A 17632-nucleotide genomic window follows, 5' to 3' on the forward strand; every position below is an offset into this window, starting at 1 on the left:
AAAATCACTTTAGAAACTAAGACAATATTTCAACTATATTAAACTATTCTTTAACGCTTCATTTCTTCATTGCTTCCTCTTTTTAGTTTGTTATTTGAACATGCTTTAACTCGGTGTTAGATGACAGTACTGGCAACATTTCATATTAACTTCAGGCAGGTAGAGAATTGCTGCTGCAGAATACTACAAATCACAATTCTAGTGACTCAAAGTTAGAAATGTTTCAATTGTGTTTGCTGACTTTTGGGGTAGAATTTTAAAGCTGGAAATTAGTTTAAGAGGCAATTTTTAGTCCAATGCCCCAACGAGATAAAGAAATCACCCCAGTAACTTCTCTAATAGGTAGCCTCGGGTACCTCAAATATTTTCAGTGGTGGAGAAACTTCTTACAAATCAGCTTTTTCTATCTTTTTGAAAAGTTTTCCTTATACTGAGCCGAAATCAGCCTCCCCATAACTTTCATTCTGGGGTCCTAGTTTTATCATCTGGAATGCCTCTCCCTATGCAAATCCTATAATCCTTCAATGAACTGGGAAGCAAAAAGAAGCATTTCAATAGACATTTATAAAGAAATGTCACACAGAATATGTGAAATCAATCTTCTAAATGACAACTTTTAAATACTGGAAGACATTTATCACATCCATAATGTTTTCTCTTCTCTAGACTAAACATTCCGAAATTCTTTCATTCAGGCCTCTTATGGCATGGTTTCCAGTTATGCTCCATCTATTTCTTAATCTATTTCCTAAAACTTATACTTACTGCAACACCACACAGGCCTGAGCAGAGCTAAGGATGGGGAGATCACCACATGTGCCCCCCCCCCCCGTGGGTACCATATCTCACTCAAGGCAGCCTAAGATCAAAGCTCACTTTTTTGACCTCTAGATTGCACTGCTGATCCACTTGAACTTGTAGTCCACAACTGGCCACAACCTTCTGTTCATATGAGCTACTGCATGGAAATACCATCTTCATTTTGTACTTGTGCAAGTGGTTTTCTGAACCTGAGTAGGGCTTTAGAAACAGTATGCTGTTCTAGACTACTGACATCTTTTTGCACCCTAATTGTTGTGCAATATGTAAGCTATCTCTTCTAGGTTTATGAAATCTATAAATTTGGTGGGCCATTTATTCCCCCCCCCCATCAAAACTGCAGAAAAAATGGTTGAACAGCACTGTCACACATGACACCATTTTTCTTTCTCTAAATTATGAATGAAAGAAAAAGAATTTATAAAGTGCTTTCTATGTACAAAGCACTGTGCTAAGTGCTGGGGTATAAACAGAAAAAAAGAAAGCACTCTCTGATCTGAAAGAACTATAGTGGGGGAATACAACACACATGGGAAAATTGAGCCACAGGGAGGTTTATACCAGGCCCAGCAGGCCTGGGGAGTTCTGGGATATTTTGATAGATGACTTTAATGGTATAGGGAGGCAGATTATGTAAAATGAGAAAGGGAATGAGGAGGAATGGCTAAATTGTTGGGCACTAGCACAGGTTCCTAAGAAATATTTCATAACAGAATTAATTTTTTTATGTAAAAATCTGCACTTAAAGTAATGTACATTAATAAGTATTTTCTAGGAAGATGGAAAGAACTTTGTAGGTGGGGAGCCTAAGACACTAATTAGTGAATATTTAGAGCTTGCAAATATCTTGAGAATATCAGTCATTGAGGTCCTGCTACTAACCTTAGAGATATTTATCTATTTTGAGTATCTTGATTATCAGGAGCCCATTTAAGAGCCAATAAGAAACAATAACAAAACATTGCTAAGTAGACTTACAAATATCCAACAGGAAACCTGTCAAAATCTGACATACCTCAAGGTTTCCTCAACAATGATATCATAATCACTATACATTTATCAACACTGTTCATATGCGGTACCTCAGTCAACAACTGGGAAAAAAAAAAAGAACTTTCCCTATGCTGTTGTAATGCTTTCTCAGACAGTGAACCAGTTATGTGGACCAGGTTTCAACATACGTGATGAAATGCATGATATATTTTATGATTCATGACAATGTGAACAGTAATTTTTTTTACCTTATCAAGTGTAAACAAGTCAAGAAGTTGATCGGTCCCCATGCTTTGCAGACTAGAATTCTCTTGGCTAATAACTGTATTTGCAATATTCATTTTGAATTTCTGCAAACCCATTATTTTCTCTTCCAGCGTTCCTCTTGTTATTAATCGATATACATTAACAACTCGTTTCTTGGGGAGGAAAAAACTATGGTTAATAGCTGTAAATTAACAGTTTACTAGATGAATCATGAGAGATCTTTTGAGAAATGACCGACAATTTTTTGAAAATTGTGATTAATCTTTTAGGGAGCCATTTTGGCATATGTAAGGATACCCTTATTTCTCTCTATTTTACCACAGAGAGTCTACTTTTCCCTAATGCCTTACCTCTAGCTCCAGAGGGACAAGTCATATTCCTGAGATTCAGTCATGGCAGTTAAGAGGGACTACAAATGAGCTGGTGCTTATGTTGGAGGTAGGGAGTAGAGACTAGGGACTGAATTTCCTTCAAGTATCACTAGATCAATTACTGATAAAAGCTCAAAAGAGGAAGGGCATTCTCTTACCCAGTCTAGTTTCAAAGGGCCTGAAAATGATCAGCCCATGTGTTTAAAGGATGACATTAAGGGGTAGAAAGGATCTCAAGAGATTAATTGGTTCTTTTACCTTACTTAAAAGATGAGGAGACTCGGGTTCAAAGAGCTTAGGCCCCACAGAAAATTAATGAAAGAGCTGGGACTAGAACTCAAGTTTCCTGGCTCCTAGTTCAGGGATGCTCTATTCTCTTGCCCCCAATTTTTAAAGCAAAGATTTTAAAGTGGATTTACAATAATGTCAGGAACAAGAAATCACATCACAATAGGTATGGCAAGATTGCAATGGGCAGTTTACCTGGCCAATACGATGTGCGCGATCCATTGCTTGTAAATCCCTCATAGGATTCCAGTCATGCTCAACAAATACAACAGTATCAGCTCCTGTTAGGTTAAGACCCAATCCACCAACATGCGTAGTCAGTAAAAGAACATCTATGGATGGGTCATTGTTGAATCTAAATACACAAATTGAAAGAGGAGGGCAAAAGGGAAAGAGAAAAATTAAAATATTTCTTTTAAATCTCCTACACAGTAGAATGCAAACTGTTTAATTAAAACTGAAGAAATAAGAATTTTATTGATACTAAGCAAATATTTTCAAATCATATGCATCTAGCTAAATTTTTGCTGTAAGCAGCTAGAAGTTGATTGTGTTTTTTTTTTCCAAGAGAATTTATGAAAGCTTCTTTAAAAAACAAAACAAAAAATCCTTTACCTTCCACCTTGGAATTAATACTGTGTATTGGATCCAACATAGAAGAGCAGTAAGGGCCAGGCAATCTGGGTTATGTGCCTTGCCCAGGGTCACCTACCTAGGAAGTGCCTGAGGCTAGATTTGAACCTAGGCCCTCCCATCCTAGGCCTGGCTCTCAATCTACCAAGCCACCTCCTGCCTCCATCTGTGACCTCTCCTTCTTAACTCTAGTCTGCTTTCAGACCTCCTCGTGCAGTTGAAATCACTCTTTCCAAAGTGACCAGCAGTATCCTGATTGTCAACATTAAACGGTTCTTTTCTCAACCCTCAGTTTCCAGGTTTTCTCTCTAGATCTCTCTACAACTTCTGACACTATTAATCACCTTTTTCTCCAGAGCACTCTCATCTCTCTAGTGGTTCTCATCCAGCCTGGGGACCTCCCCTCAGGCCCCTTTGCTGGCTCTTCATTCAGGCTGTTCCCCTTCCCCAAGCCTCTGCCCTGTGCCCTCTTCTCCTCAGGTACTATTTTGTTTGGTTTTCTTATTCTGTTGTCTATTAGTCATCTCCAATGGGATGTCCTACAGCCTTTTTAAACTCAACATGTCCAACCCTCCTAGTCCCCATAGCTTAACCTAAGTTTTGTCCTCAACTTCTTATCTCCATATCCAATCATATGCCAAGTCCTATTTTCTACCTTTATACCATTTCTGAAATAAGCCATCTTCTCTCCTCTGACACAGCCACTGCCCAGGCATGAGCCTTTATCCCCTCACACTGGGGACGAGGGAGAGAGGAAGGGGTCGTCTTTGATGCCAGGCTCTCTCCATTCCACTCTGTCCTCTTCTTAGCTATCAAACTGATCTTACTCTAAAGCACAGGTCTGATTATGTCACCCCCATCTCAGTCACCTCTGGTAGTTCCCCATCATCTCCAGGATAAAATATAAGAACACCTGGTTGGCATTCAGAGATCTTCTCTACCTATTCCATCAGCCCAATCTCCCCCCACCCCCACCTTTCCAATCTTCTTACATTTTATGCCCTTCCCACTTGATGCCCTCTGGCCTCTTCACACGGGGCATTTTTACTTGCTGTTCCCCCATGGCTGGGATACTCTCTCTTTTTATTGACATCTCCTTCCTGTCTGGTTTTCTTAATTCCTAGCTAAGTGCCACCCCCCTTCTGCAAGAAGCATTTCCCAATTCCTCCTTAATACTAATGTCTTCACCCTACAATTATCTCCAATTTATCCTTTAAATATCTTGTTTGTACACTCTCTCCCCCATTAGATGAGAAGCTCCTTAAAAACAGGGACTATTTTGATGCTTTTCTTGTAGCCTGACACACAGATGCTTAATAAATGCCTGGTGATTTGACTTCGGTGTAAGAGGGGACAGCTGCTGATTACAACTGTCTATCAGTTGATCTTTAAATGCCCATTCAGCTGCCTCTTTCTGGAATTATAGACTACATTTTCATTCACACACGGGAATATAGTGAAAAATACATTCTTTGTCATAAATTTCATTATTAATGGTAAAATGTATGAGATATAAAGATGAACTTTTTAAGACTGCATAACAGAATAGTACAAAAGTTAAAAAAATAGTAATGCCATCTTACATTTATATGCTGACATATTATTTATGGTAATTTATTATCTCATGAGATCTCTAGGTCTCCACAAGGGATCTGGAATCTGGAAACCTAGATTCAAGCTTCAAATCTTTCCTCTGTTGCATGTACTCAGACAATTGCTTCACCTTTTGAAACTCAAAATTCACTACTTGCAAAATTAGGGAATTGGACTAGATGATTTTTAGGTTCTCTTTAAGTGTTAATAGCTTATAATAGTCACTATAAGTCTGACAAGTAAGGCAGAGCAGGTATTATTTCCAGATAAGGTTAAATCACTTCCTGAAGGTTACACAGGCAATTAATTGTTGTGGAAGAGGCATGAAGAGAGAATTTTCATGCATGCAAGATAGAAAGCTGGGGACATGATCTGCCAATCAAGGTGAAGATTCCAAACAGAATGTTCCCAGGAAAGTCAGTTGGAGTCTGGCCAGAGGAGATGAACTGAGAGACTTCTTCTCTGGGGTTTCTGATCAAGGGAGAGATTGGCTTTTTCTGACCTAGGCAGAGAGAGAGACCTTTGTGGTTTCAGACAAAATCTGGACTTGAATTACTCAACAAAGATTATCTGACTGGTTTAAAGAAGAAGAAAAATACTTGTCCTCCACACTCTCTGACTGTCCCCGAGTCACAGTTGTGACAAAACTGACATTCCCCAAATCCTCCTAATCCTCTGTATAGATTAGGGAAAACCTCATCCCTCTCACCTCATTCTACCTCAGTTCTCCATCCCCTTACTTGAGAAAAGAAGAGTAAAGAATATTTCTCTGAAATCTCATAGTTCCCCTGAGTTACTTAGAAGGTGACTAAGACCGGGGGAGGGGAAAGGGAGGCAGAAGGGCATAGGTGAAAACTGGGAGAAGGGCAGAGAAGGGTAGGAAATATCTTGATCTATTAGCCATAAATAGTGATCAACAGGCACCCCAGAGTATCCCCTCTAATAGCAACTCTCTAGTCACCCCAGAATATCTCTCTCTAGTAGCATCTCTACATCTCTCAGAAGTTACCTATCTCCATTATAACTAGGTACCCTGAGGCTTCCTTAGTACCACTCTAGTCACAAGCCAGAGTGTATCCATTTACAACAACCAGAAATATTCTCAACAGATTATCATTTTCTAATACAATTGGCACCTTGAAGTCTGACTGAACCCCATAATCCTTTGTACCTATCTCCATTATAACTAGGCATCCTCAGTTTTCCCTAGTTCTTTCTAGTCAGCCAGAATATACCTTTGCTGCAACTAGAAATAGTTCCATCAGATTATCTAATTTTAAAACAATGTAGAGCTAATACAAGAACTGTGTATTCTAATTCCTATTTCAGTGTTCCAGCTACCATACCATATTGCTCAACAATTCCACTAGTATCTGATATGACCAAATTAGTATCTCCTCATTTCCTTGCTAATTCTTGAAATTTCTCCAATAAAGTATAAGATCTTTTGATGAAAGCCTTAAAACACAAACTTCCTGTTAAAAAAAACAGAATGCAACACAAATGTAGTAAATGACAAAAGAATGTTAGGGAGGCCTAATTGCCTTTGATGTCACCAGGGTGCAGAAGAACTATTATTATGGAGAACAGGCATGGTAATGTGGGACTAGAAATAAGAAAATCATAGCTGGTTTCAAAAAGAAAGGGGAAAAAAGTCAACAAAACTTGCAAATTATTAGCCATATGAATTTGACTTTAATTCCTGAATAAATTTTAAAATGTACAATTAAAGGGATGGGTAGGGAATATCTAAAAACAAGTGATGGTGACAAAAAAAAAAGCACTGACTGCACCAAAGACTAGCCATTTAAAATTAGCCTTGCTTACTTTTTTGACAGTTTTCTAGCCTGGCTGAGTCCAAGGGTATGGTATAGAGACCATTTATCTACATTTAAGCAAAGTATCTGATGAAGTCTCTTGTGGGAAAAAATGGCAAGAAATAGGTGGAAATGACAGTAAAATTAGGCAGATGTGAAATGGGTTGAATGGTTGGACCCAGAAAGTGGTCATTAGTGGTTCAGCATTTACTTGAAAGAGGGTTCCTAGTGAAGGGCCTCAGGGATCTGTGCATGGCTCCCTCTTGCTTCACAATTCCATCAATAACAAATGTTGTGCTGATCAGATTTGCAAATCAAGCAATCAATGATGATATAAAATTACATAAATGATATAAAAATGAGGAATATCTAATACTTGGGATAATGGAATTGAGACCCCAAAATCTAGAACATCGTTTAAAAGGCCAGATGATAAACATTTAATAGGGATTAATCTTAATTAACTATTACACTTTGGTTAAAAAAAATTAATTTTATAAATATAAGATGAGGGAGGAATGGTTAGGGATGTTCATCTGAAAAAGACCTAAGGGTTTCAGTAGACGACAAGCTCAAAATGAGTCAACAGTACGATATCAGATTATTTACTGTCTCAAGGAGGGGGGAAGGCAAGAAATGAATGAGGGACAGAAAAAAGGAGAGAATTTGGAACTTGAAAATCAAACAATGAATGCTAAAAAAATTGTTTACATATCCTAGGGGAAAAAAATTTTTTTTAAATGATATGGTAACTAAGAAAGCTTATGTGATCTTGGGCTACATTCAGAGGCCTGGCATCTCACCCAGGATTGAGGAGGCATGAACTATCCACACTTGGTTGTAGTCAAACTGCATGTTTTACCAAATTCAACTTTGAATGTGTCACATTTTAGGAAAGATATTGATAAGATGCATAGTATAGTATCCAAGGGACAACTAAGACAGCAATGGCCAAGATACAAGAAGAATGGTATTCAGTGGTCATTTATTTACCTATCCTTTCTAGAAAATTAACATACCACTGAATAAAACCTTATTAACAATGTTAACTTATTTAGAATATAGTATAAAATTTATACTGATTAAATTTTTTTTTGATTTAACAATTTCCCCATTTTTCTTTAATAGAAAAGTTCACACAAACCTGCCTAATTTAGAACCATTTCCCCCACTTGTTTTTTTCAAATTAATAAGTGTATATGATAATCAAGGAGTATCTTTTGCTACTATGTCACACTTTCTTTGATTTAGCAATGCAATCAAGTTTTTTCAAAGATGTTATATTATCTCAGAGACCTACTGAATATACATTTCTGTTAAATTATGCAATCAAAATTCATCTACTTAGGTCATGTTCATAAATACTTCCTTATCCCAAAGAGATCTGATGAAACAAACTTCATTTCTAAATATTTATGTCTTCACTATGGCCAACTCTGTGGTCTTCAAGTTTGAAGAACATTTACCGTGAGACAATGGAATGTCTTTGACCAGCAGGTATGCTTCCATCTAGCCGCAGGTATGTGACAGAGGGCAGGTGAGGTTTGAGAAGATCATGCTCTACTATGTCCAGCATGCTTTTGAGCTGGCAGAAGATAAGTATCCTGTGCTGGGCCACAACAGCTTCTGTGCCACTCTCTGAAGTACTGGTGTTTCCCAAACCACAGTCCAGCAGCAGCTTAAAAGAAATGTGGGGAAAAAAATGGGTCCATGGGCAGCTCGATATTGTTCACCAAGCTCATTCTGTAATAAATGTTTATCTCTACAATGAAAACAGAAGTGACTCACCTGCTCCTCAGATTCTCTTAAAGTATATCCATACCAGATTATCTCTGTGGGCTGCAATGTCACCCTGGAGAATCTGGAACTAAGAGCTGCTCAGGTTTATCAGCCCATAGAATGTTCTGGTCCCCTCTTCAGGAGGGTACCTAACAGGCCTTTCTTTCTTCCCTTTCCTCAGTTCCTTGAGGCTCACTAGAGGGAACATATAGGTGCTCAATAAATGTCTGTTGTTGGTGGTGATGGTGGTAGTGATGATGATGATGATGCTCTGGGCCCAAAAGTCCATGAAGGAGCATCAAGTTATAGAGGGCATAAGAAAAAAATCATGAAGCAGCTAAATATAGAAAGGATTAATAACTGCATAAAAGTAGGAAAGTAAAGAGTAATACAAGTTAGCCTCTCTCATAACAGTTTGGTTCCCTTTCCCTTATACCACTTTCCCTAAAACACAGGAATGAGGGCTTCCCTGGTGATAATCAAGTGTGGATGATGAACCTCTGGAGATATCAGGTTATTGGGAAGTAACCTCCATTTCTCCAAAGTTGATTACCAACACCCACAGAGCACCACTGCCTGGCAAGATTCCTATGCTGTCTCACTGGCATCCTGAAATCACTGGACTATGACTCATTTACTGTAAATCTTCACAATTATTTTAGTGCATGATTTGTACTGATGCTTGTATTTTAGATAGTGTTTTTCTTCAATTCCAGTGTGAACTGGTTGTTAAAACCAGAAAGGACTGTAGAGGGCATATCTAGGCCAACCCACTTACTTTGGAGCTGAAGGAAAAAAAAAACAGGCTCACAGAAAGGGGACAATATTTAAATACAAAAAAGGGAAATGACTTATATCACTTAGTGAGTTAAACTGAGATTAAGACAAGGTCTCTAGATTCCAGTGCTTTTTCCTTCTTGTAAATAGCTCTACTCTCTCCAGCTTATTCATCATATCACAAGATCCAATAAATATCTGCTTTCCATCTCCAAAACAAAACTTAAAAAGTAAAATGGTGCTTTCCTTATTTACAGAGATGAAATGCAGAGAATATTAGCAGCTGGAAGAAATATCCAACGTTATCTGGTCTAATATCTCAAAAAATGCATCGATCTCCTTTTGAGTATCTCTGACAAGTGACCATCTAGAATGATCACTATCTCACAAGGCCTTTGGACAAGTTCAGTTGACAAGTCCTTCCTTACATTAAGATGAAATTGGATACCAAGTAACTTCAATCCATCCAGTGGTCCTAGTTCTGCCCTCAAGAGCTGCATCAAATAAGTCTGATCCCTCCTCCTTCATATATTTGAACAAAAGTTATCACACTTCCCTATTTTATGTGTTAAAAAATCCCCATTCCTTCTATAACAATTTCCAGACCCATGAAAGTGCTCTTTCTGCTCTTCTGGATGAGATTCTTTGTCAATGCTTCTCTGAATATATCAAACTTTAAAATACCATGGAACTAGTAACACTTTGCTTGTTTTGGACACTAAACTTATATCAACACTTTCAGATGGCATTCATTTTTTTGTCAGTCACATTAGAATATTGGTTGATAATGAATTTTCAGTCAATTCTAGCTAAGTGCTCTTCCTGTGATCTATTTTTAATTTGATCATGTCAGCATGGAATCTAGAGGTCCCCTCGCCTGCAGTTTGGAGGATCTATTGTTAGCCTGAGACCGCTGAAGTAGGACTTTACCTCAGGGAGGAACTCTCACATGATAAGGTCAAAACTGGGGTTTCTACCTCCAAACTAAATAAACTGGGGATCACCAAATTCCTCCAAGCTGCAAGTGCAGGGACCTCTAGATTCCATGTTAACAATTACCTCTATCCTGGAATTCTACAACAGTTTTTGACTGTAAGGGCAAGATTTTAGTTTCCTCCCTAATGAATATGTCATTTTGTGCTCACATGCCCGAAAGATCACCAATTCTTCTTTTTTAAAAAATTGATCCTATTACTAGTCAATTGATTTTGTCCTATAACTAAGTCATGGTGCTCTGTCTCTGAACTTAGTTCAGAATTCGGTTGGCCTATATAATAAGTTAAGTTCAGAAATCCTGCCATTGACTGTTCTGTTCCTGCCTCGGGGAAATCCATTATCCTTGAGGTATGTGGGTGGACCTCAATCAAGAGTATCATTTGCTCTTCAAAGAAGTCTGATTCACTATCTGGGACCTTGCAGGTAGACTCAAACAAACAATCTTTCTTAGTCACAAGAGGGAAGGAGGGGGTTGCAGCTAGACCTTCATTCTTAATTTCTAACCAATCATATTATTCCCCCATGCCTCAGTTCTATAACTGATTACATGGCATCTCTATTAATTATGTCAAGCTCTTTTAACCAATCAGAATTTGTGTTGTTCCTATGAAGTCCTGTTCTTTGTTCTGTACTCCCAAAACTATAAGGAAGAGCTGTCCTCCTCATTTGAGTCTTACTTAGCTTTGCTGAGAAAGCTGAGATCCCATTTATTGGGTAAATTCTCAACTTATTAATAAACTGACCTTGCTCAGAATTTGTGCCTCAGTTCCCCTTATTTTAACATTACACCTCCTTTGTTTTTGCTTACATTATTTTCTATGCTTAGAATGTTCTGCTACCTTTGCCTAATGAACTCCTGCCCAAAATGGATGCAAGTCCTCCAGGAAATCACTCCCCATCCTCCTCAATGAAGCATGAACATGATATACTGGATAGTGCTGCACCTGAAGTCAGGAAGACTTTGGTTCAAATCCTGTCCTATGTGATAAATCATGTAGCCTCTCTGGATCTTCTCTTTTTAAAAATCTTTATTATAAAATGGAGGTAATAAGAGCTTCTCTTTTTTCCTCCCAGGGTTGTAAAAATCAAGAGATAATAAAAGTAGTCAATGTGCAAACCTTAAGGTACTATATAAATGCTAGCTTTTTTTTCCCCCTAAACCAAACTTTGTTTTGTGACTCTCTAAAGCACTTGTTCTGTAACACTATGTGTATCACACCACAGCCCTAGATTAAAGACCATTGGGTATCTGTCTTACCTACACCTGGCACTTCTCCCTATGACCAGCAAAATGCTCTACACATAGCAGTTCCTAATAACTCTTTTATTTGGATTTGAAATTTCATTTTAGTGTTTTGGGTGTATTGTCCAGGTTTATTTCAGTTACTTTACATCCTGATTCTGTTACCTGATGTATTTGCTAATCCTCTAAGCTTGTATTACCATTAAATTGGACAGAAATGCCTTCTATGTCTTACTCCAAATCACATCCACTAACTGACCTCAGGAAAAATATTATCAAAGATTCTCATCCTAATCTTTAACCCCATTTTCTGGGGGAAAAAAAAAGACTAGAAAAAAAAGATTTAAGAAAGGTGCTATTTCTGTCTTGGGCCAGAAGTTTCACTCTTAACAGCTGAAAGGAACTGAGGAAGGGGAGGAGGGGGAGGAGAGGGTGTTTAAAGTAATTATTGGGAAACCCTCCAGAGAGAATGACTGGGAGTGTTCTTGATCTTTCTAAGCTGAACAGTTCTAAACTTCAGAATTCCAGATACTCCAGGGTAGGAAAGAGCCCCCTAAAATGATAATCCAGCATGGGTAAATTACCTTTGGAAAAAGGAATAATTTTTATATAAAAAGAAACTTTAAAAATTATAAATAATTCTTTAATAGTGTGTTAATAGTAAAAAAAAGATAATTAAAAGTTCAACACTTAAAAATCTTTAAAATTTCTGGTATTTTGAAATAACTTTATTTCACTTGTCAGTATGTTTTTTTTAAATGTTGTAGTGAAGCAAATTTTCCTCTAGATAATTTTGAAAATAAAATGCCCCCTCCTTATTTTCTCTTCCACCTTTGGGCTGGTTTTTAAAGTAAAAGTGATTATACTTGACTTCTTGATTTGGCTTAAAATCTACCCCAATATCACATACATGATGTATCTGTTAAGTAGAAACTGAGTTTATAAGCTTCAACTATCAATTCCGTTGTATTTAGATTTGATTCATAAACAAAAAGGTTTTGATTTATTTTTTTTTACAAGTCAATTCCAGATATTTTATAAGAGACAATTTCCCCTCATTCCACATACAAAACTCCCCTACAAAACAATTAAGCAAAACAATACATATCTGAACATTCCATGCTCTTAGTCCCCCACTTCTCTACTGAGAAGGAAATATATATTTTATTATTTGTTTTTCAGGATAAAGGTTAGTCATTAGCATTATTTATGTTTGACTTTTGGAGTTTTAAAAAATTTATATTACTATAGTCATTGTCTCCCTGATTCCCTCTTTAATCTAATTCTAATACCTATTAATGAATTATGAAAAGAGTTGACTCATAGAAACCTAGGTGCATTTGAGAAATATCTATAGTTCTTCTTAAAGATAAAAAAATCTAGATCTTCTTAAAGAAGATCACATAACCATTTCTTTTATGTACAATGCCATCAGTAATTGATAGTCAAATTCTCTACATATAATAAAAAGATTTATTTTACAATATTTCCTATAATAAAAAATTTTAAGTTCAATAGATATTATATTCCTAGTGAAATTAAATGAAAAGATTCTCTGAACTTTAACAAATGACAATGAATAAAGTATAAATTAAGAGGCCACACAACAGACAGAAAGAAATGATAACAATTGTATAGCCATAAACTACTACTTTTCTGTCAACCTATAGGATAAATTAGAAAATTTATTAGTCAGCAATCTTTTGAACTCAAAACGATGTTTTCCCTCTACTTAATCTACATAAGTCTCAGCAGTTAATACAAATATATTCCATTTAAAATTAATATTAAAATGCAATGAATAAAAATAGAAAAGAGATATTTCTAGGCAAGAAAAATATGTTGAAAAAACCAAAGATAACATTTTTGGAGAAGAAAACTCACATATACATATAAACATATCACAGGTCAAGTCCTATCCTTTTCACCCATCTAATTACTTACTTGTTTCAAAGCAGAGAGTTTAGGAGCATGTTGAATATCTCGAAGAGAAGAGTTCTGAGCTGCCAGTTGTTCAGTAGTATTCTTAAATTCAGGGTGCTGGGTTGTTAAGACTAATGCTGGATGGTTGCATAGTTTACGTAAATACTGTAATGCCTTTATAACAAAAACAACAAAAAAGGGGAAAAAAAACAGCTGATGCTAAAATAGTGGCTCTAAAGAATACACAAACTATAAATTATGGGAGATTTGGTCATTTTAATTATGCTGCTGGAAATCACCCACAAATTTAAAAGGGTGGGGGATGATGTGGAGAAAACAAGAATCTCTAACACAACTGAAATCTATAGCCAGGACAGATGGCACCAAGCAGTACTTGAGGGAGGACCTTCCATATCAAGGCCTCTATTACCCTTTAGCTCTAAATGCATAAACCCCAAGTCTTGAAAGGGAAGAAATCTTAAAAGATAATCCCAGGTGCTTGCTTCAGCAGCACATACACTAAAATTGGAATGATACAGAGAAGATTAGCATGAATCAAAAATTAATTGGAAATTAAACAATATGACTCTCGAAAATCGGTTAAAGAACAAATCATAGAAACAGTTAATAACTTCATTGAAGAAAATTACAATGATGAGACATCCTTTCAAAATCTATGGGATGCAGTCAAAACAGTACTCAGGGGGAAATTTATATCCTTGAGTTTATATGTTAACAAATTAAGAAGGGCAGAGGTCAATGAATTGGGCATGCAAATTAAAAAAATTAGAAAAGTGAACAAATTAAAAATCCTCAGATGAAGACTAAATTAGAGATTCTAAAAATCAAAGGGGAAATTAATAAAAATGAAAGTGAAAAGTATTGACTTAATAAACAAGACTAGAAGCTGGTACTTAAAAAAAAAATCAAAGTACCGGTCAATCTAATTTAAAAAAGGAAAGAAGAAAACCAAACTGACAGTATCCAAGATGAAAAGGGAGACCTCACCTCTAATGAAGAGGAAATTAAGGCAATCATTAAAAATTATTATGCCCAATTATATGGCAATAAATATGGCAATCTAGGTGGTATGGGTGAATACTTACAAAAATATAAATTGCCTAGACTAAAAGAGGAAGCGATAGATTACCTAAACAACCCCATATCAGAAAAAGAAATTGAACAAGTTATCAAAGAACTCCCTAAGAAAAAACCCCCAGAACCAAATGGATTCACAAATGAATTCTATCAAACATTCAAAGAACAACTATTCTCAGTATTATACAAACTATTTGAAAGAATAAGCAAAGAAGGAGTTCTACCAAATTCCTTTTACAACACAAACATGGTACTGGTTCCAAAGCCAGGCAGGTCAAAAACAGAGAAAGAAAACTACAGACCAATCTCCTTAATGATCATAGATGCAAAAATCTTACATAGGATACTAGCAAAAAGACTCCAGCAAGTGATCATGAGAGTTATTCATTATGACCAGGTAGGATTTATATCAGGAAAGCAAGGATGGTTTAATATTAGGAAAACCATCCACATAACTGACCATATTAACAAGCAAACAGACAAAAATGACATGATTATCTCAATAGATGAAGAAAAAGCCTTTGACAAAATATAACACTCATTCCTATCGAAAACACAAGAAAGTGTAGGAATAGAAGGGCCTTTCCTAAAAATAATAAACCGTATATATCTAAAACCATCAGCCAATATCATCTGCAATGGGGATAAATTAGAAGCATTCCCAATCAGATTAGGAGTGAAACAAGGATGCCCATTATCACCTCTATTAACTTTGTACCAAAAACACTAGCAGTAGCAATTAGAGAAGAAAAAGAAATTGAATGGGCAATGAGGAGACCAAGCTATCACTCTATGCAGATGATATGATGGTTTACTTAAAGAATCCTAGAGAATCAACCAAAAAGCTAGTTGATATAATTAACAATTTTAGCAAAGTTGCAGTATACAAAATAAACCCACATAAATCATCAGCATTTCTATATATCTCCAACACATTTCATCAGCAAGAATTAGAAAGAGAAATTCCCTTTAAAATTACCCTAGAGAATATAAAATACTTAGGAATCTATCTGCCAAGACAAACACAGAAACTATATGAACACAACTACAAAATGCTCTCCACACAATTAAAACTAGATCTAAACAATTGAAAAAACATTGATTGGGATGAGCTAACATAATAAAAATGACAATCCTACCCAAATTAATTTACTTATTTAGTGCCATACCCATTGAACTACCAAAAAACTTTTTTACTGAATTAGAAAAAACCATAACAAAGTTCATTTGGAAGAACAAAAGATCAAGGATGTCCAGGGAAATAATGAGAAAAAAAAAGCAAAGGAAGGGAGCCTTGCAGTCCCAGATCTCAAACTATTCTATAAAGCAGTGGTCATCAAAACAATATGGTACTGGCTAAGAGACAGAAAGGAGGATAAGTAGAATAGACCTGTGGTAAGTGACCTCAGCCAGATAGTCTATGATAAGCCCAAAGATTCCAGTTTTGGGGACCAAAATCCACTATTTGATAAAAACTGCTGGGAAAATTGGAAGACAGTATAGGAGAGATTAGGTTTGGATCAACATCTCACACGCTACATCAAGATAAACTCAGAATGGGTGAATGACTTGAATATAAAGAAGGTAAATTAGGTAAACACAGAATAGTATACATGTCAGATCTTTGGGAAAGGAAAGATTTTAAAACCAAGCAAGAGTTAGAAAAAAATCACAAAATATAAAATCAATAATTTTGATTACATCAAATTAAAAAGATTTTGTACAAACAAAACCAATGCAAACAAAATGAGAAGGGAAGTAACAAATTGGAAAACAATCTTGATAACAAAAACCTCTGACAAAGTCTAATTACTCAAATTTATAAAGAACTAAATCAATTGTACAAAAAAAATCAAGCCATTCTCCAATTGATAAATGGGCAAGGGACATGAATAGGTAATTTTAAGTTAAAGAAACCAAACCATTAATAAGCACATGAAAAAGTGTTCTAAATCTCTTATAATCAGAGAAATGCAAATCAAAACAACTTTGAGATATCACCTCACACCTAGCAGATTGGCTAACATGACAGCAACGGAAAGTAATGAATGCTAGAGGGGATGTGGCAGAGTTGGGACATTAATGAATTGTTCATGGAGTGGTAAATTAATCCAACCATTCTGGAGGGCAATTTGGAACCATGCCCAAAGGGTGCTAAAAGACTGTCTGCCCTTTGATCCAGCCAAAGCACTGCTGGGTTTATACCCCAAAGAGATAATAAGGAAAAAGACATGTACAAGAATATTCATAGCTGAGCTCTTTGTGGTGGCCAAAAATTGGAAAATGAGGGGATGCCCTTCAATGGGGAATGGCTGAACAAATTGTGGTATATGTTGGTTATGGAATACTATTGTGCTCAAAGGAATAATAGAGTGGAGGAATTCCATGGGGGCTGGAACAACCTCCAGGAATTGATTCAGAGCAAAAAGGAGCAGAACCAGGAGAACACTGTACAGAGACTGATACACTGTGGTACAATCGAATGTAATAGACTTCTCCATTAGTGGCAATGCAGTGATCCTGAACAACCTGAAGGTATCTATGAGAAAGAACACTATCCACATTCATAGGAAACACTGTGGGAGTAGAAACACAGAAGAAAAACAACTGCTTGATTACATGGGTGGAGGGGGATATGATCGGGGATGTAGACTCTAAATGAACATCCTAGTGCAAACATCAACAACATGGAAATAGTTTTTGATCAAGGACACATGTAATACCCAATGAAATTCCACATTGGCTACAGGAAGGGTGGGGAGAGGGGAGGGAGGGAAAGAATATGATTCTTGTAACCAAGGAATAATGTTCTAAATTGACGAAATTAAAAAAAATGGTGATGGAAAAAAAAGATAATCCCAGGTCTTCTCTGGTAGGGAGAGAAAGGAATAGGAAGGGGACAAGGTATAGGCTGAATTTTGTGGAACCACTGAGTTCTTTAAGTCTCAGCCAATCCCTTTGCCTGTTGTCAAAGGCAGGCTCCTCTTAACCCCCAGTCTCCTCTTTCCAGCTCTTTTTTGTCTTCCCTTTTCCCA

General features: G+C 36.5%; 1 protein-coding gene and 1 pseudogene across 4 annotated transcripts in view; one reads left to right on the forward strand and one right to left on the reverse strand.

The window, feature by feature from the left end:
• Positions 1 to 17632, reverse strand: part of BTAF1 (B-TFIID TATA-box binding protein associated factor 1) — a 118524-nt gene that overhangs the window by 1620 nt on the left and 99272 nt on the right. For 3 of the 4 annotated variants that reach the window (XM_007478817.3, XM_007478816.3, XM_056802580.1), the window contains 4 exons: positions 13521 to 13673; positions 8248 to 8459; positions 2934 to 3093; positions 2061 to 2231 (listed from right to left, as the gene is read on the reverse strand). In XM_007478817.3, coding sequence (XP_007478879.1) covers positions 2061 to 2231; positions 2934 to 3093; positions 8248 to 8459; positions 13521 to 13673 — 696 coding nt within the window. Of the gene's footprint in view, positions 1 to 2060; positions 2232 to 2933; positions 3094 to 8247; positions 8460 to 8490; positions 8756 to 13520; positions 13674 to 17632 lie in introns of those variants that run through there. The other variant, XM_056802583.1, reaches the window with a different exon arrangement.
• Positions 13995 to 14052, forward strand: LOC130456704 (U6 spliceosomal RNA; annotated as a pseudogene).

The sequence above is a fragment of the Monodelphis domestica genome, chromosome 1 (genome assembly GCF_027887165.1).
Source record: "Monodelphis domestica isolate mMonDom1 chromosome 1, mMonDom1.pri, whole genome shotgun sequence".
Lineage (NCBI taxonomy): Eukaryota > Metazoa > Chordata > Mammalia > Didelphimorphia > Didelphidae > Monodelphis > Monodelphis domestica.